This window comes from Thamnophis elegans, chromosome 9 (genome assembly GCF_009769535.1).
Source record: "Thamnophis elegans isolate rThaEle1 chromosome 9, rThaEle1.pri, whole genome shotgun sequence".
In the NCBI taxonomy this organism is placed as follows: Eukaryota; Metazoa; Chordata; class Lepidosauria; order Squamata; family Colubridae; genus Thamnophis; species Thamnophis elegans.
In genome coordinates, this window is record NC_045549.1 from 54,148,380 (window position 1) to 54,169,230 (window position 20,851).

Below are 20,851 nucleotides of genomic sequence, written 5' to 3' on the forward strand. Positions count from 1 at the left end.
TGAACGGAGAAGCATGGAGAGGTCCAGCGGCACAATCCACCAGACAGCAGTGGCAAGCTCAGGAATTTTCTCCTGGATTCCTCTCTGTCATGCCTCCTCTGATCTCCCAAAGTTCTTTCTCCAGAGTGTGATAGCTTTCTCCTGGATTCCTCTCTGTCATGTGTCCTCCAATCTCCCAAAGTTCTTTCCACAGTGTGTGATAGCTTTCTACTGGATTCCTCTCTGTCATGCCTCCTCCGATCTCCCAAAGTTCTTTCTCCAGAGTGTGATAGCTTTCTACTGGATTCCTCTCTGTCTTTCCTCTTCCCATCTCCCAAAATTCTTTCCCAGCGTGTGGTAGCTTTCTACTGGATCCCCCTCTGTCTTGCTTCCTCCGTTCTCCCAAAGTTTTTTCCCCAAACTGTGATAGCTTTCTACTGGATCCCCCTCTGTATTGCCTCCTCTGATCTCCCAAAGTTCTTTCACCAGCATGTGATAGCTTTTTACTGGATTCCTCTCTGTCCTGCCTTCTCCGATCTCCCTAATTTCGGCCCTTAATCCTTCAGTTGTCTATTTTTGGGAGGTTTTCCCTTCTCTTCCTCCCCTTCATAGGAGTCCCAAAATTTTTTGCCACATGATTTGGGGATGGTGGTCATGTGACTGAGTGTGCATGTATGATATCAAATTGGCCATACCTGCCTGGTCACATGACTGCCAAGCCACACCCACAAAATAGGCCACACCCACAGAATAGGTTCTAAAAAAATAGAAACCTACCACTGCACCATACCATCTGTACTGGTCTAACCTACCAGTACAGAAGGTAATGATTTTCTTCTTTGGTAAGTTTCCCTTCACATCTCATGCTCAAAAGCTTCATAGATTTCATACAGTTGAGGAATAGGCTATATTCAACAGACATTTTAATATTCAGCCTTTCCCTCATTTCCAAGTGTCTTTTTCCCAGAATGTTCTATTGTGTTATGTGTACAGATAATGTAAATTCACCCCTTTTGTCAAATCTCTATCTATCGTGTCTCCCTTTTCCTTTGTGCATTATGGTGAGAATCTAAGTTATTTCCTATTCTCAGCTCCTTATTAGCAAAACATAGCACAAAGGCTGTCTGCGTTCCGCATGGATTAAGAGATATGTGGAAAGCCAGTGTGATGTCATAATGTAGAACGAGCTAATCAGAAGACACAATCTGAAGAAGTGAAAATCCCCACTTTTCACACATGCAGTTCTCATCTAAATGTCTCAAGTCTTCAGAATAAAATAGATATAATGAAAGAGGTGAGTTCTCTGTATTTAAAACGAATAATACACCACATCAACTAGCTAATTATATTGTAACATTTCCTAGGTTTTTGAAAGCCAGTATGACACCTCAGCTACCATCCAAATTAAGCAATTTTAAATTAAAATGAACTTGCCATGAAAGTAAAACAGAAGTGTCAAATCACTAATGGTAACAACACAAAAGCTTTAACTCTGAAACCTTCCAAAAATAAAAATGAGCACGCTTTCCAGGTAAATACTAAAATCTTGGACCTATTCCTAGAATTCTTGAACTGCAATCTATGACAAAAAAAACTTATGTGACTGACTGAACATACAGTCTATTCATTGATTATTTTTATGTGTCATATATTGACCAATTATCTGCAATGGTGTGGAAAGGGCTGCTGGTGGTGTGTGGTTCGATTTTCAGGTCAAGGAGTTCTAGACATAAATAATATACTCAAATTCATGAACTGGTAACTCCTCGTTTGTCTACTTGATTTTTTTAAAATTAGAGCTGCTATTTCAGATGGCTTGAAGAAAATAACTGAACCTGGTGCTTTACTCCTCTCAGGAAGGTAAAACCTATTACATCAATCTATTCCAGGTAGAACATATTTGTCAGGCACGCCTCCTTCAGCAACCAAGAAAGAAACCACTTAACTCCATTTGTAGAATTAAGAGTACTTTTACTGGTTATGAAAAGATAGCAGCGATGTAAAGCAAGATCTGAGGCAGAAATGTGCGAAATCATACATATCAAACATTTGCCCAAGCCCCTCCCCCCCAACAACCCCCATCCCATTGCACAATCTGCAAATCCCTTAGGTGTCATGTGGGTGCATCTCCAAGAAGCATCATCAGGTTGGCCTTGACCAACTCCAAACATGCGCAGAAGATGGTGAAAACAAAACTCCCCTTTTAACTATCACTCCTGTACCAATTATCCGAGCCCAAATACCATGCCCCCACTCCCCTTTTCTATGGCAGCCGAAAGCAAATAGCAAAGCAGAGGCTGACACTTATAAATCTATTTGTTGGATGCCAAGGGGATCTTGAAATTTTTCTCTGGGACTCTGCACACAGTCTGAATTAGGCATGTGGCAAAGACCTTTGACTGCGCTTTAGCCCTTTGCTGGGCATCAAACCATGATGCTCCTTGATTTTTTTCCCAGCAAAATGAGGTACAATGCTTGAAGAGACATTTGGAGTACTTCTGGAAAAAGAATATATATATTTTATTATCATCCGTACACCTCCCCTATTTGCTCCGCCTTCCTTCAAGCTCCCTGAATATATTCTTCCAAACTTATGTTCAAATAAAAATTACTATAAAAGTCAACTTACTTTCTGGCTCAAAATAATCTCTAATTAAACCTTCACTACCCTCCCATCTGCGCCACCCTTCCCAACTCGATTCAACCTAAACCACAATCCGAAAGCGTCACAATCTCCGCCTTCCTCACCCTAGAGAATAAAACATAAGCAGTTTATGTAAAAGTTCCAAGTTGTCCATCAAGTCTTTTTTTTTTAAGTCCCATACAATATAATTTCCGAGGTGATCAGCATCATTTCTTACAGCCTTAATGTCTCTTGATCGGTATAGCGCTATGCCATTTTCTACAAGACATAGTCACAGAGTGTTATTCAAGTTAAGATTAAGCAAATGTTTTGAAAGCATAACTAAATCCTTGTTCTCCGCTCTGCTGCCCTTCCGAAGGGGAAACACGATAGCTCCCGCCTTGTAGTTGTGTAATTGGTTATTTCTCTTGTACTTCTCCTTGTATTTGTCCAAGTCCGGGTAATTCAGGAAGTCCCGCCTTTAAAATCTTGTGATAAAAGTCTCGGGGTTCACAAGCTGAGTTGAGGCGATGTTTCTGATCGTCAAGTGTGACTGTAATACCAAATGGTGCTTCCCATCTGTACTGTATCTGATTATCTCTAAGTTCTTTAGTTAAAAAGGCATAGTCTCTCCTGGCTTTTAACATCTGGGGAGGCACCTCTTTAAAAACGATCAAATCCTGTCCATCAATTTGCAGCCTGTTGTTGTAGAACTCTTGTAGTATTGCGTTTCTGGATTCTTTTGTAGCAAAATATATAACCACATCTCTCGGAAGCTGTCTCTGTTTTGCTGTCCATGAATTATGGCGGTAAATTTTTTGGATCTGCCAATCAAAGTTGAGTCCCGGACCTCCCACCACACGACTGAAAGCCTCAAAAAAGGTCTGCTTCAAATTCTCCTGTTCGTTTTCACACAATCCCCTAACTCTTATTGCAAACGCAGTCTTTTTATAATTTGTCATAACAAGTTGTTTCTCTGCCTTTTCAACTTCCTGTTGCAACTTTTCAATTTTAGATGTCAGATTAAAATTGTCTTGTTCCAAAAGTTCCAATTTATCCTCCATTCCTGCAATGTAATCTGTCATCACGGTTATAACTCCGATGGTATCCTTCCTTGTTTGGGCAATCTTAGCATCAAGTTTATCACATAGTTCCGAAATAAATTGCATTATTTCCTCTCTAAATTCTCTGAGAGTTTCAAAAAGAAATTCTTTTGTTAACAGATCTCCAGTAAGGGGCGTAGAAGGCAAAGACTGTGGCTTTATAGCGATTACTTGGGATGTATTATTAAGAAAACGCTTAGAATTTTTTGACTTGGGAGCCATTATAAAAGAACAAAAGCGAACAAACAAAGTCTCTGCACACCTTGATTTGCAATAAAATACTTTGAGTAAACTTTGGCAATTAGTAAAGAAAAGTCTTCAGAAAAACAGAGCTAATTAAATATATCAAATGCGAAGGCTATAAAATCGCCATTTTGAAAAACAGTTGAACAAAGGAGTTCTTTGTAAGATTGAAGCTGGTATTTTAAATAGTAATAAACAAAAAAGGTTTTCAGGAATGGTCACTGCCCGGACCGATTTTAAATAGCTTAAATTTGTTCGGGGGGGGGGGAGAGGACGACCTGCCTTGGGCTGAAAAAAAACAGCTGAGAAGATCTGGCTGGAGTAAAAAAAAAAAAGCTCAGCTTTGTGTTGAACCTCTTCTCCGTTCACAGCGAAAAACAAAAGGCTGTGAATTTCAAAGAGATTCTAATGACTGAGCTCCTCCCTGCCGCTTTCTGCCTAAAAGGGGAGATATCTATTGATCTTTTAGATATACAGACCAGAACTCTGAGGGGAGCTCCGTTGAGCCCCCGACGACGACAGGCTCCTCCCCCGGAAGTGACAAATACTAGTTTTTAACTGTCTTCTGGAAGATCAGCAATGTTGTCTGGATTCTCAGACTGAGGCTGTTCCACAGGGCAGATGCCTCAACAGAGAAGGTATATGTAAGGGCTCCTCTCCTAACTTAAGAAAGTGAAGACTCTTGAAACGGAGTATTTCAAAAGGAACCTTTAATTAAGAAGGCAAAGCATTAAAGGCAAAGCAACATCTGAATCCCTTAGGGAATGCAAGTAGAATTAAAGCAGTAATGACCCCTCCCATTTGTTAGAATGCAAATTCTAACCAATACACAAGTGTGAAGATGTTTCCTTTATCAACTGCCCTGAGAGCCAAATAAACATACATTCCCATGGCTATCTTCCATTAGGCATTAAAGTGAAGCATCCCACATGGCCATCATAAACATCCCCCCAAGAGGTGATGGGATCTCAGGAATTTCGACACCAGGAAACCAGTTGTAAAATATCAGTTGTCACAGGCACTGCCAATACATTGACTCCAAGGCCCCCTCCTCCCAATTGAATGGCAGTATCACTTTTAGGGAGCCGGGTTATGCAAAATTGCACTGTTTCACTGAGGGGACCTAGAGCAGAGCATGTTCACCCTGCTGGGGTTTCAGAAAGAACTGAAGACATGTATCCTGCAAGTAATTTGCTCCTGTGCCATATCAAGCTTGAAAGGTCATAACCAACACCTGTAATTGCACTTGCAAACATACTAGATAACTAACCTGAGAAATCTCAGCATGCTCAACATCACATTCTATTCTGAATCAGCAGAAGCTTCCACATGCTTTTTAAGAAAAGTCCCAAGGACAGAATAACAGAGTTGGAAGAATCTTAGAGGTCTTCTAGTTGAACCCCCTGTTCAATCAGGAGATACTATACCATTTCAGACAAATGGTTGTCCAGTCCCATCCAGATGCAAAGAAAGAATTAAGCAGCTCTGCTTTCTCTCTGCTGCCCATCATTCCTTGTCATCTTTTTCTGTTAGTGAACTGATTGTTTTCTTCTTCGATTTCTTGTTTTTCTTCTTCAGTGGTATTATGTTGAACTGGGTTTTTATAATCATAATTTTTTAGAGTTTCCTAAGCACTTTGAGTTGTTTTCTCCTTTAAGATTTTCATCCATGGAATCCTTCCCAAGCATTCTCTATGTTCTTTGAAATCAGATTTTTTTTTTAAAAAAAAGTCTAAGACACTAGTTTGATTAGATTCTATTGTTGTGTATGCATTACATTGAATTCCAATATGACATGGTCACTCTACCCCAAAGTTCTTGCAACTTCAACCCTTCTAACATTTCATCTTGTTAGTAAGAATTAAGTCCAATATAAATGATCCTCTAGTTCCCTCCTCTATCTTTTGGATGACAAAGTTGGAACCTGTTTGATCTCTCACTGGATTCAGAGTTTGTCTCTCAGTTGATGTCAGTGTAGTTACAGTTCCCCATTACCTCTGTGGTGTTTCCTATATTCATTTGTTAACTGATTAGCAAAATGCTTATCTATTTCTTCTGCTGCTTGGCCTGTAGTATACACCTATGGCAATATCATTGTTTTTCTTTTAGTTTAACCCATATGCATTCAAGAAGGCTTTCATCCTTGGTTTTATGCATTTCTATAGAGGTGTAGGTACACCTCTACAAAAATGGTAGAGTATGTAGCATTTCTATATACACTTCTGTACAGATTTAGTAGACAGTGCATTGCAGTTATCAAGGGATAAAGTGATTAAAGCACGAGCGACTGGGTGCAGATCCTCCTGGTCTAGGAGCAGCAGAAGCATAAGGTGAATTTAAGAAAAGGTCTCTGAGCCTTGGCAACCACCTACTTTTTGAATAGGAGTTGGGAATCCAAGAGGACACTCCAGACTGCACACAACTGTGGTGCTCAACAGTTGTGTGAAATCTTTTGTCTACTCTTGACCTATTTTTAGAGAAGGTTGTTAAGAAGATGGTCAGGTTACAGCTTCAGAAATTGATGTTCTGGATTTTTTATAGTGAGGTCTCAGATGAGGACATAGTACTGAAAACGTATTGATCTTGCTTAATAATCTGTAGTGAAACTGTGATAAGAGTAGTGCAACCTCTCTGATCTTGATTTCTCAGCAGCTTTCAGTGCCATCAACTATGGTATCCTTCTGAACCACTCATCAGTTGTATCAGTTTAAGAAGTAACATGATGAATTGAATGTTAGTTGTTTTGGCAGAGAAATATAAAGGAATATATGCCTCTTAATGGGATTTTGTGACTCCAAAGAGAGAGTGTTTTTGAATAATTTTGCTATAAGATTCTTTTAAGCAATAATACATAAAAACCTAGAACTTGTCTTCCTAATGAGGAGGGATGAGTTTAACAAATTATATGTCAGACAAGTAATGGATAAGGTGCAGCTCCTGTTGTTGAAAAGAAAGAGGAATTATGATTTAAAGCCTTAGTACAGTAGGCAGTATTGATGGAATCAAAGATATTGCAGGCAAGATGCAGGAATATACATATAGATGTTTACAGCTAGAGCAAATCCTGAAATTAGCATAAAATACCATGAGAAAAGTGACGAGCTTCCATACAAATTCAAAGTAATTAATTAGTTGGTTACAATCTATATGTTCTTTGATCTGAGAACTGTGCAACATAATAATAAAAATTTTTGATGTTGTAAAATGAATGTAATATTTGTGTTATAATTTTAATTGTTTTGAGATCTTTACCAAAGGGGGAAGAAGTGATATATGGTAGAATCCCGATGTTATTTTTATTGTTCTGCTTTGCATCTATTCATTAAGTTGTTCCTAAAATATGGCACTCAGAAATAGATTATGGAGGAGGAGCCAACATCGCAATGATACATTGTGCAGATTCGACTGTCCAAATCCGCCAATGACATTTTGCCCCTGGACGGTCCAGCAGGACCTAAACTGTCCCGAAGAGATGGTGACTGGGAAGACAAGACCTTGCTGGTCGCAGGAACATTGCAAAGTCCCTGATCGACCCAAGGGAAGTGCTTCCAACTGGCGGCAAACAGACAGCCCACCCCCCCGGCTGACATAGTTGGAGACGGCTCCAGGAAGAGAGAATGAAAGTGTTTCTACCTGGTGAGGTTTTTTTTTCTTTTCTTTCAGAAGATTGCTCTAAGAAACTCTTTTCTTAAGCTTAATTAGTCCATTAAGCAAGAACAAAGCGACGTATTTAATCCCCATTGGACTGCCTTAGAAAGTTTTTTGCTCTTGCTTGTAATCTTTTGTGGATTGAGTGATTGCAACGCTTCCGTTTTTTCCGCTTGAGTTGAAGGGATCTTTTTTTCCCTATTTCCTTTTACTACTTTAACTTTTTTGGCTTAAATTAAAACTCTTTTACTTTAATAAATTTCTTCTTCTACTTGTTGCAATATTATATTGGAGATACTTAAGGAAAGAGGTTTTAAAAGAATCGAATCTGCCACTTGGAAGCCCAAGTCCGAAGCTTTTTTTCCCTTTGCTGTTGTAACAATGTTTTCTTTGTTCACTCTTATCTGACTATACTGACTGTGCAACAAAAGGGTTTGGAACGTCTCTTTAAAACTTGATAAAGACCCAAGGTCACAAATAGTGGTGTGTGGAAAATATTTTGACAAGAATTGGAAAAGGAAAGAAAAACTTTAGAACCCTTCTTCTTTGAAAACCATAAAAGAACATTTGTCTAAAATAAAAATAGATATATTCTTCAAAATCTGTGACAGGCTAGAGTGGCAGATAGTACCAAATTCTTCTTCTTGCTCTTTCTCTATATTTTTCCTTACTCTAAAAAATGGATCAATACTCAGATGAAGAAAACTTGATAATTCAAAACATTTTGGCTGGACTTCAAAACATCTCAGAAGGACTTGAGAGATTTGACAAGAAATGGGACAGACTATGGGATATTACAAAAAAAGATGATGGGGTTATAGCCCCAGAAATTAAAGAAATGAATGAAAATACAGAAAACAAAGATAAGAACTCAAATGAACTTATATAATGGAGTAAACGTGAGTGAAAGTGGAAAGAAGGGAAGCTGGAAAAGTGACTTTGATAATTTGGTGTTCCACTCCAAACTCCAAGATGTAAGAGAAAAAGAAAGAGCGAAAAAGATGGAGTTAATAAGACAAATCTATTCAGAAACAAACCTGACATTAAGTTAAGCTAAGCTTACATTAATAACAACTCAAGGGCAACAAAACCACATGAGAGATCGTTTAAGCTTCAATGTGCAGAGAGAAGTCTTAAACCCTGGAAAGGTTCTGGGTATAGAATAGACACAACACCCGGCGAGAAAGACCATTTTGTTACTGGAAAGATACTGGTTAATAATGCCAATTGATGGAAAAAAGCTAGTTAATTTTTGATGATTATTAAGTAGAGATTTTAGTACCTTATAGACTGTTTTAGATTACCATTGACTATTTATCCACTAACATAAATTTACTATGATACTAATAGAGAAATAATAACCCTACTTAGGATAAATAACCAGGCCATAGAAATGCTAATGTACATTCTGGGTGATTTGTCAAGTAGAAATGTTAATATTTCTTAGATTGTCTTAGATGTCTAATGTTTATTTTCTTAGCACGTAATTAACTAGTTTGGGACTGAGGGAAAAGTCCTATAAATCTTATTAAAAAATCATTGTTTAAAGATGGTTATAAAGTTATAATATTGTGTGGGCCTGGAGAGGTGAGATAATCAGTAAATAACCTTTAGTTAACTACAATAATAACAATGAAATGTTAATGGACAATATTTAATGATACATACAGGTGTGTTACGGTGGGGTGTGTGTGGAATGCTTAGATATCTTATTTAACCGAATTAATTTTAGAACATGTCATAAAGGTGTAATGGTATTGGAGATCTATTGAAATTGCAAATGAACGGCAGTAAGTGGTTGTGTCTTCTAATATAAATGATTCTAGATAAAAACATGTTTAAACAATGGTAACCAAATGAGAATTATGGTACAGGGATAGTAAAATACATAACTGTTCTTTCTTGACTTAAAATGTACAACATGATTTGAATGAAGTATATGTAAGGACTATGGAAGAAACACACGGAATATATTTGTAACCAATCGATACGATTTCAACAAGATGTAATGAAAGATGATTTTTTTCCTTATTTTTTTTTGTTTAACTAAAACAATAAAAAAATTTCTCAAAAAAAAAAAGAAATAGATTCACTACTCAAAATGAGATCTGACAAATGCATATTGCATCTCACAATTTGTAAATTATTATTCTATAGGTGCTACCTAAAGTTGCATTTGCTTTTTTGTAGCCAAATTTTACTGCTGACTCACTAAGCTTATGATCAGTCCTAAAATAATTGACCAGTTATGACTAGCATTCTGTTTTATACTAGTTACTTATCTTTCAGCCTAACACATACTCTTGGACTATGCTGAGAAATGAGAAAAGAGATGGAAAACATATACATTAATGTACTATTTTATTAATTATATGTACATGCCAGTGATGGGTTTCAAAAAGTTTTAGAACCTCGTCTGTAGGTGTGGTCTGCTTTGTGGGAGTGGCTTGATGGCCATGTGACTGGGTGGGAGTGGCTTGATGGCCATGTGACTGGGTGGGAGTGACTTTCCAGCCATGTGACTGGGTGGGCGTGGTCAACTTGTAAAATATGGTGAAACTCACTTAACAACGCTCTTGTTTAGCAACCAAAATGTTGGCTCAGAAACTCTGGCATTTGAAGCACATCACTTCTCAGCCTTTTGGCTAAGATCAAGTGTAGTGTGTGTGTGTATTTGAAGCACACAAGTCTTAAAGCTTCAAGTTACAAGACCCTTGCACCCCTAACTCTTTAGAAAAAAAAACCCCAGGGGTGTTCAAACTTGGCAGCTTTAAGACTTGTGGACTTCAACTGCCAGAATTCCTCCTCTCATTCTTCATCTTGATGATGTGCGGACAGGTGGGGGGAAGGAGCTGGAACCGGTTCTAAACGGCACTGTAGATTTGTGGAACCTCTTCTATAGAAGAGGTTAGAACTGGCAGGAACCCACCCCTGGTACATGCACTATAAAAAGACAGAGAAGAAATTTAGCAACAATTATTTGATTGGCCCAGGCTCCATTTTCAAGCAGTGATCAGACTATGGTTTTGTCTAAGTGATGACTTTACAAGTTTCTTCTGCCTGTTGAAAACTAGGCTTGCACAGATTAGAAAAATACCAAGTGACACTTCAGCAGCACGACGAACACTGAAGGTGGCAAACAACTAGAGTGCTAAATAAAGCAATTTGCGGAGTCTGGAATATATGGCAAGCAAAGTCAGAAAAGCTGCTCAATTGAATAAACTACTCAGATAATGTATTGTCCTTGACTATCACAGTCAGTGTCTTTACATTCTATGTCCGGGTCACTGCCATGCCATCTTACAAGATAAAAGCTTTCAAATCCCACAGATTTACAGAATAAATCTCATATTAAAAATGCCATGAGGTATAAGGAGGCTGCCAGTAGGGAAAAAAAAAATCAAGGATGCAAAATTGAAAAGAGGGAAGTCTATTGCTCCTTCAGTTCATTTGAATTTAAATCAATGCTATATCTGGCTTAGCCACAATAATTAGCACGGGCAAGACAAAAATGCAGATTTCAGAAATTAGATTCTCTGTCCCTCAGTTTGTGCAGGTCTCATCTAGAGTCTCTTATATTTTTTTCTGTGCTATCAGTTTTGCTTAGGCCTTTATTATCTCATTTTTACAGTATCTTAACCATTCTATACTGTTTTTATTTTTAATAGACCTATATATACACTTCCTATTGTTTCCCTTAGTTTGCTGAAGTCAGCTTTCTTAAAGTCTAAAATGCTAGTCTGACTTTGTTCAGCCATCTGTCCCTGCATTATGGTGAATTCTAGTATGACATGATCCCTATGCTCCAAAGTTCTAACTATAGCTAACATTCCCTCAACGATTTCGTCTCTATTAGCAAGAATTAATCCAGTATAATTGACCCCCTCCACCTTTTGGGAGATAAAGATGTTACCAATCACCATTACACACCCTTTTCTGTTTGGGGAACTCAAACTTCCTTTTTGTGACAGTCTGAGTTACATTTCTTCCTGTCACTAGATGAAGACCTTACTTCAGAAGCCTGTGTGATTTCTTGCAGGGGGAGGACATAAGATCAATTGTTCAACTCCAGTGATAGGAACATTCTTCTTGTTTTTTTTCTGTTCCTTTTGGGGTTTGTGTGTGTGTGTGTGTGTCTCCTCTGAGTGATATGTTGCCATTGGTCTTCCTCTAGCAGCACCAACCTTTTGGGCACCACACACTCAGTTCCACGAGGAGAGGTTTTTATGTGGATGGGAGGGGGAATGGTTTTGCACACTGCTGCATCCCATGCGGGTGCGGATGAGGCTTTGCTTGCTTAGGCAGTCTGGTTTCTGGCACACCGCATCCAGTGGTGGGATTCAGCCAGTTCGCACCTATTTGGGAGAACCGGTTGGTAACTTTCTAAGCAGTTCAGAGAACCAATTGTTGGAAGAAATCCCATTTTGTTTTTTCCACTTTACAGGCTAATCCTATAAGGAAGACAGGAAGGAAACATTCTGGTGTTGTTTCTAGCCTAATCTTTATTGCCCTGCCTACAGAAACTGCCTCTCTGGTTAACCCTTATTACATTGTAACAGCTAAGGTGAAGCGTCCATCATCGTGAGTGATGTTGAGTTGGCCATGCCCACCCAGTAACATGACCACCAAGCCCCACCTACCCTGCTGGTCATTAGGGCAGAGAACTCGTTGTTAAATTATTTGAATTCCACCACTGACTGCATCCCAATGCCAGTCCGCAGCCCGGGGTTTGGGGACCCCTGCTCTAAGGCTTCATTTTTCCTTGTAGTTGTTTATTCCTTGCTGTGTTTAATTTGAATACAAACTTCAGCCTTTCTGAGGTATTCCTCATTTTCATGGATGAGATTCAGAGTGGCTAGATATGCCTTTAGTCCTCCCACTCTATCCTCTAGCAATCTTATCAGTTTGTACTACACGCACTTAAAAGAAAATGTTTAAGGCCCCTGTAAAGATTTGGTTTATGTGGCTGAACCTCTTTTCACTGAGATTGTTCTCTTCCTGACACACTGGAATACATTTTTTTCTCTAATTTATCCTGATATTGGAGAGTAGTAACTGTTGAAAATGATCCCAGCACAAGTTTAGCTGCATTCCATGCAGTGAATGGAGATACGTGAAGATATGTACTATCCTCCATCCCAGAAACAGCTATTAGGATCCTTGAAGGATGACTGAACATCTCTATTCATATGGCAAAAACCCAGCCTTTTCATGCATCTAAGGAGAGAGGAGATTGAAGGAGCAATTGAAAGAAAGCTGTCTGCACAACAATTGCTATTCTGCAGTATAGCCAAAGAGTTCTACAAAATTCTAATAAGGGATGGATGTCACACTATCCATTTTTTAACTTTCCTACCATATTCATTGTTCAGAAATTAATTCACAATTATGCGGTTAAGTATGCAATGTTGATAAGTATAATTTAAACCAAAGTGTGTATACCTCTATATATTTTATTTCAAATTAAACATTTAAAATTATGTCAATTCTTTCTTAGCCACAAACTGTATCACACAATTCAGAGAAGATGAAATCCCAGTGATAACTCCTTAAAGAGGTGCTTGAGATTTGTTTTAATTGATTCAGTGGCCCAGTGAATTGAAGTAGGGTTTGTATAAAGCAAATTGCATGCTTTGGCATTTTAAGTATAATAGAAGTGACCATGGCGAATTAAGGCTCACTGGTGTCCTAAGCACTGACAAATCTTAGTGCCCCTCCTTTATACATACTGTACAAATCTTCATTGTTTTTTTTTTCAACTTTGTGGTGCCCCCTTGGGGCTGGTGCCCTAAGCACCTGCTTAGTCTGCTTAATGGTTAATACACCACTGGAAGTGACAAATAGTATGTACAGGAAAGATAATATTGAGATGTCATTTTGTTTATAATATGTCCAGGTGGAAGAAATAAAGAACTGAACACTAAGAGATTTACAGTGGAAAAGGTTAAAGATGATCTTCAAATTAAAACGGACTTACTTGTACATCTATACAGCTTTACTTGAAAATGCAAGATGCTCACCTATTGGAACTTCTATACTTTATTGTCATATGTTATTATTGTTATATGGATATCCTTTATTTTATTCAACTGAACTTAATGATTCAAGACAGTATGTATAAGTTCTAGATACAAGACAGCAACTATTCAAAAATCTCTGGCACTTTCTAGATACATTTACTTCTAGATACAACGTATCTAGATGTTCCAGATACAAGACAGCATGTATAATTCTTCCCCTTCATATTTTTTCCACAATAATGCTGTTAGAGGTGGGGTGGGGGGGGGGGCTGGGCTGAGAGAAAGTCACCCAACTAAAGGAAGTCATGCCTAAGGGAAACCTGGAATTTAGTTTCCTGGTTCCTAGTCTAGCACCTTAATCACTACACCAAACTCTTGATTTCATACTACCAGTGACTTAACAGTCATATTGGATAAAAGTGAACATTATGGTAATAGAGCAGCAACAATTCAAAAATCTCTGGCACTTTCTAGATACATTGTACTCTTTACAAAAATAGTGTAAAATACTGGCCAAAACTATTTTGGGTACAACTGTAGCCCAGTGATCTTTCTGTTGATAAATATTTCTCCTCATGGGAAACAAGGTATAACTATAGATTTGGTTTATTCTTGTCTCTCAGTCCAATCAGTGACAATGCCCCTCAAAACAAAGATACAAAAGAGCTTCAGGAAAGATCCAACAAATTGTTTCAATTTTCAGAAAGATGGAAAAATATAATGCAGACCTATGGAATAGTTCTTTTCCTACTCCTAATAATTTTTAACATATTCTTTCTGTTTGATAAAGGAAAATGTCTATAATACTTACATTTAATATTCCACTTTCAAAAGTGCTAGAAAGAAAATACAGCAATACGATATCTGGAGGGCCTTTGGCTATGCTAGTATAAGGCAATCAAGACAATTTTCCATATCCTGCTATATTATTCCCTATCTACAGTATGTGCTATGTTGGTACAATCACAGGTTAATCCATACTAAAAGCTGTGCATTTTTTTATATGCACTTTTTAAAGTCACAAATTCCGTTGGTTTGTGATTAGAAGGCATTGGGCTTAATTTTGGCCATAAATTTATCTAGTCATGTTTGGGAGAAAGCATGCAAAGAAAAAGCTGTAGCAACAAACACACAAATAGACCTCCTGTTGACAATCTAATTGGAACTACTCTAGTTGTTGACTGAAACCTAACAGCAAATTAGTAACAAAACATAGCAGCAAATAGACCAAGAAGAGCAAATATCTCAAAACATCACTTGGAATTTGTTCAAATTGACTCAAGCAATTATATTTTTGTCTCAATATGAACAAAGCAATAACAGGAAACTCTGCTATCAAGTTACCATGTACAGACAAATATATTTACCCAAAAGGAAGACAAATCTGAATTTAAGATTATACTTAATCTTCAGAAGAGAAAATTAGATGGGCATATTACTATTTCCACTGTATTATATTCTGAAGAAGAGTTGGGTGCAATTTATTTATTTTAAATATGAATATTATGCCTTGTATTTAGTAAATATGTTTTTCTTAAAATGTCAACAAGGGCAAAAAATTAATGATGGTAGTACATTTTTGTGTGTGTACAGTCAACAATTGATTCTTAGGTAGTTTCACTGGCCTCATCACTGACCATGAAAGTTAAAGCTGATTTTGTGAAATCTGTAGCATGGTCATAATAGCTTTGCTGAAAATGCATAGCTGTATCTGACTATTTTGAATAAAGATGAGATTAAGCTGAATCCTGGATTTAAGTATGTTCCTCACCTCTCCCCAGGAAGCAGGTGGCGGCTCCACTGGTGGAAAATATTTGGGGACGTCCCAGGCCACTGCAGCCATGAACCACTTGAAATCCTTGCACTTGAGATGCTTGCGAAGCTCTTTCTGGGCTGAAATATCACCAGTGGAAAGATGTCTGTATTCAGGTCGCCTCTGATAAACATATTCAGCAAACTCATCCATCCAAGTTTCTGCCACACGTTTCAGATTCTGAACAACAAAGAACAAGAGGCCTAGTTGATTTTCTACATTGTTTCCATGCAGACAAAGCTTTCTTCCAAGTGCTTGTTGTTATCTTTGACATACCCTAAAAGTTATGGAACATCATTCTCTTAACCAGATATAGATGGTTATACATTAGCAAATAGCTTTTAAGCAAAAAGTAATAGCTTCTTAGACAACATCAGCAACAGCACTCCTCCTTACTGCAATTACTGAAAGGGGTTTAATTAACCAAATAACAGTAAAACCTCAATTAATGGTTTCAATTGAATGCTACTACCAATCCTACTTTCACTTGTTACTTAGTAAAAGAAAAATGTAGTTGATTTTTTGCATTGTTTGCAGGCAGAAAATTGTTAAACTTTAGATTAATTATTTAGAATTCAAACTGAATCACAATACATTTCTTTGAAGCTCCATTTACCTGGCATTAAAAAAAATCTTCTGAGTCAAAAAAAAATTTTTTTTTGCCCTTTTCAGAGACTCAGTTAATTAAACTTTCACTTCCATCTTCGTTTTCCTGGTTTTAGTTTTGACCAACGGGTATTGTAGCAATAGCAATAGCAATAGCAGTTAGACTTATGTACCGCTTCATAGGGCTTTCAGCCCTCTCTAAGCGGTTTACAGAGTCAGCATATCGCCCCCACAATCTGGGTCCTCATTTTACCCACCTCAGAAGGATGGAAGGCTGAGTCAACCCTGAGCCGGTGAGATTTGAACCGCTGAACTGCAGATAGCAGTCAGTTGAAGTGGCCTGCAGTACTGCACTCTACCCATTGTGCATTGAATGGTATCTATAGGGAAACATTGGTGGCTTATATTATGCAAAATGAGTTCCATTCAACAAGCTGATATTTGAACATTCTTGTTCCTGAAAACGTGGGCTGTAATTAGAGTTTTGAAATAATTAAAAACATTGATGCAAAGAGTGTGTAGCAAGAACTTGCCAGATACGTAGATGCATTTATTAAAGAAACTGATTGATAGGACCTCCAGGGATGGGTTAAAGTAAACAAGTGGTAGAGATTAAGGGAAGAGACAACAGATGTAAGGCTTTATTTGTTTATTTGTTCATATACACATGCATGTATTTGAGTCAATTGACTCCTGATGGCTGCCAGAATTAGTCCCTGAAGTTTTCTTGACAAAAGATTTTGGAATTTTACCATTGTTTCCTTCTACTGGCTAAGGGTGACATTAGAGTTAGATATCTCTTAAGGGAGGAACTTTTCTCTCAAGATACAAATGCAGATACAAAAGGGATGAGTGGTATGTGCATGAGAGAAAGAAAGTGGAGGATTGTGATTAATTAAAATTAGTTAACTATGAAAAGGCAAAGAAGAAAGAGAAAAGGAAGCTTCGTAAAAAATAAAGAGTAGAAAAAAACTTAAATAAAACAATAGAAATATTGGTTCAGTAATAAGCAAAGAATAAAAGAATGGAAACAGAGATATTCATGCTCAGCAGAATTCTCCTCATAGTTCAAAGAGATGGAAGAACTGCACTGAAGCACACAAGGGATTAAAAGTTTCAAATGGGACAATGAGAAAAGCAGCTAGCAAAATAAAGAGAGGGGAAAATGCCTCTCACTAAGAGCAGAGGATCTGATGAGGAAAGGGAAACAAAGCAGCAACAGAGGCAATTCAATATTTTGTTGATGTCTGCAGTGGCAGAGAAAGAAAGATACAGCTAGGAGAGATGACAGGTTTTTAATAAGTACAGTGATTTTCAAATTGGCAACTACACTTGAGTGAAGAGCTTCAAAGGTATCTTTGAAAAAGGAAGCAGACAAGAAGTCTGTGTACAAAGGGACAGTAGTTTGATCACTGTTTTCAACAACTCAAGCTCCTGTTTTCAAAGACAAGGCATTGATTTCTGTTAATGTTACTTTTAGGTTTAAACATTCTAAGCAGAGACACCTGCAAGTTCTGCTATATTACTTGATCATGGTGGTGTTCTGGGGAGGGATGAGCAAATATACAAGAGTGTATCGTAAGAGTACATACTTCCAGTAGAATTATCCAAGGCAACCCAGCTGACCAGCAAAAGCAAGCAAGCATCTTTATTGGGGAGCAGTGTCACACGAAGATGCTGAAGGTGGATTATCAGAACAATTCCAGGTCTCCGCCCCATGGAGCATGCTCAACCGCTAGCCAGGAAGCAGACAGGCAGGAACCGGCCCCACCAAGCCAAGTGATCAAGGGACGATTGTCCAACCCGAGCCACAAAGACATAGCTGCGTCCAAAGCTGTCCCGTGAAGAAATGGCATCTCAGGAGCCGAAGGAACCAGGCCAGAGCTCAACTCGTGGGCCAAGGAGCTCTAGAAGGTTCCTTTCCATGCAGCCGGAGGAACAGCAGGCCAAGCTCCGAGGGACAAGTGATTTGCGCAGGTCAACTAGGAGACCGGCGCGCCCCACCTACCTGAAGGACTATGTCACCTACATAGGCTGGGGATTGGACATTGTTCATTCTAGGAGGGGAGGGGTGTTATGTACAGACAGATGTTTTCACATGCTCACTGGGGATTGGCTGCCCAAATCCTGGGAAGTTTAAACAACTGTCATTGGCTGGCTGGGCTGCTGGAGCTCCTTAATTTACATGTTTTCACATGCTCACCGGGGATTGGCTGCCCAAATCCTGGGAAGTTTAAACAACTGTCATTGGCTGGCTGGTCTGCAGGAGCACCTTAAAATGCAAGCTCCGGCAGCCCAGCCGGCAGAGCCCAGTCACTTACTCATGAAATAAAAAGTGCTGAAACTCACTCGCGCATCTTCCCTGCTGCTGCTCGCCAATCTAACAAAATCACTTCTGCATTTTATCAAAAAACCTATGTTCATAGATCAAAGAAAGTGACTGGCAATTTAGCATGATGGTCTGCTCAGGTCAGATAGTACTTAATATGCTACTGAGCAAAAGGTAAGAGTACTAATGGGGTTTATGACAGGTTTCTGGACATCTAAGTATTCTGCTGACAAATAAAACATGTATAGGATTTTTTTTCCTGCAAAAACAGTGGGATTCCAGTGGGAACATGGAACATAAGAATAAACATGAAAAAATTACAGTGTAGATGAAATGAATCAACTATAAATTGATCTAAAACATCAACAGAATTAAAGCAGACTAGAATTGAATATATTTAGTCAGAAAAGCATACTGTTTACTACCATGGACATGAAAAACAAAGAAGAAATGTTTTATTCTCCAATTATGTTTTCATTCTTAATACAATAAACCAATCTTTCTATAAATGTGAAGGCAAACAAAGGAAATAATTTATAAGCAATTAGATTTCATTTATTCAGTTTGAATGTTTGGCTGGGTGGAATGAAATTATTTAAAATGAAACATATACTAATTTATAGAAACATCTCAGTTGCCTGTAATCTCAAATCTGGAATATATCTAAGAATAGCATCATATTGAAATATGATTAGAACAAAGAGTTTAAACAATAGCCACAGCATCTCATAAGTGAAGATTTAATCTTCATCCAATTTATATGAGCAAGCTTATTTTTAAGCAATGCAGGTAATGTATGTTGATATATGCCATATCTTGAATCCCATCTTGTGCTCACAGTTGTGAACTGGTAGCAAAGGTAAGTTGATCTAGATGGACAGGCAGGTAATGGCCAACCAACCAGATATTTTGGCAGTAGATAAGGAACAGAAGACAGCAGTGGTGATAAATGTAGCAGTGCCAAGTGATAGAAACATAAGGAGGAAGGAATATGAGAAGCTAGAGAAATAGCAGGATTTGAAGGATGAACTAGAGACATGATGGAAAGTAAAAGCCAATGTGCTCCGTATTGGCAGCATTTGGGGCTGTGACTCCTAAGCTGGGGAATGGCTTCACAGATCCCAGGAACAATGACAGAGCTCTCTGTGAAGAAGAATGCAGTGTTACTTCCATGGCATCCTCAAAACTTTTACACTTCTAAGAATTTCCTTCCAGGATGGGGGAGATGAGGAGAGTGAGAAGCTGAGTTGTATGGATTGTGTCTAAAATGTGCTCAGATGAATGCCGGACTTTCTGTTTCATAGTCAGCTACTCGTCCTACATAGCTGTGTTAGGCTTCTATTGCTACAAGAAACAGTTCATATACTGGGACTCTTTCACCTAACATCTCATTGTAATGGCTCCTCTCCTAACTTGAGAAAGTAAAGACTCTTGAAACGGATTATTTCAAACCTTTAATCAGTCATGATGGAAACTATTAGAAGCAAAGCAGCATCTGAAAACCTTTAGGCCATGCAAATGGGATTAAGCTGATAATGACCCTTCCCCTTTGTCCGAATGCAGATTCTGACCAATACACAAGTGTGAAGATGCTTCCTTAACTCTTCAGCCCTGGGAGTCAATAAAGCACATGTTCCCATGGCTATTTCTAGTTAGACATCAAAGTTATATATCCCACATAGCTATCATAAACATCCCTCCAGAGATATTGGGACCTTCAGTCTCCCAGTGACAGGAAACCAGTTGTAAAGTTGTAAAACTCAGTTGTTTCAGATGTAGCTAATAATTTAACTCCGAGGCTCCCCTCCTCCCAATTGAATGGCAGTATCACTTTTAGGGATCTGACATGCTGCCATTCTTTAGAAAAAGGAGAGATTCACCTGTGAAAAAATAGGGAAAAAAATTGCATCATAGTATTTTAACAAGGTTTGTCAGGGTATTGAGAGTGAATTTTGTTCTGCCTTGGTCTCAGAATATAATAAAATGTCATCAATATAGACTATGCAACCCTTATATAGATGCTCCCACAACACTTCATTTATTAATTGCACAAATACTGCAGGGGCCCCTTATAGCCCAAATGGTAGCACTTTGAATTGATAGCATCCAAGAGGGGTAAAAGTGATTCCCCTGGTCTTCCCTCCCCAGCCATCTTTCATCCCGATTCCGATTGACCAACGGGGCTTTTTGGGGTCCTCCAAGATCACTCTGTTCTCTCCGCCAGTATACAAGGAGCAGATCTCTGTTTGTGGAGGGGTTTCCATCTCCCTCTAGCAGTCAGTTTCCCCTTGTTCGCTGTTATGCTCAGACATGGTTTGCTGGGTCCCCTTGGTAGAGTAAAAATGTTTCTCTCCTGGTTGACCACTTTCCAGAGAGATGCTGCTTTATGTAATGGCTCCTCTCCTAACTTGAAACAGTAAAGACTCTTGAAACGGCTTATTTCAAAAGGAACCTTTAATTAGTCAGGATGGGAACTATTAGAAGCAAA

General features: G+C 38.4%; 1 protein-coding gene across 1 annotated transcript in view; it reads right to left on the bottom strand.

Annotated features, from left to right (window-relative positions):
- LOC116512906 (polypeptide N-acetylgalactosaminyltransferase-like 6) overlaps positions 1-20,851 on the bottom strand; it is a 117,689-nt gene that overhangs the window by 51,691 nt on the left and 45,147 nt on the right. The window contains 1 exon segment of the mRNA XM_032223587.1: positions 15,387-15,608. Within this exon segment, the coding sequence (XP_032079478.1) occupies positions 15,387-15,608 (222 nt within the window).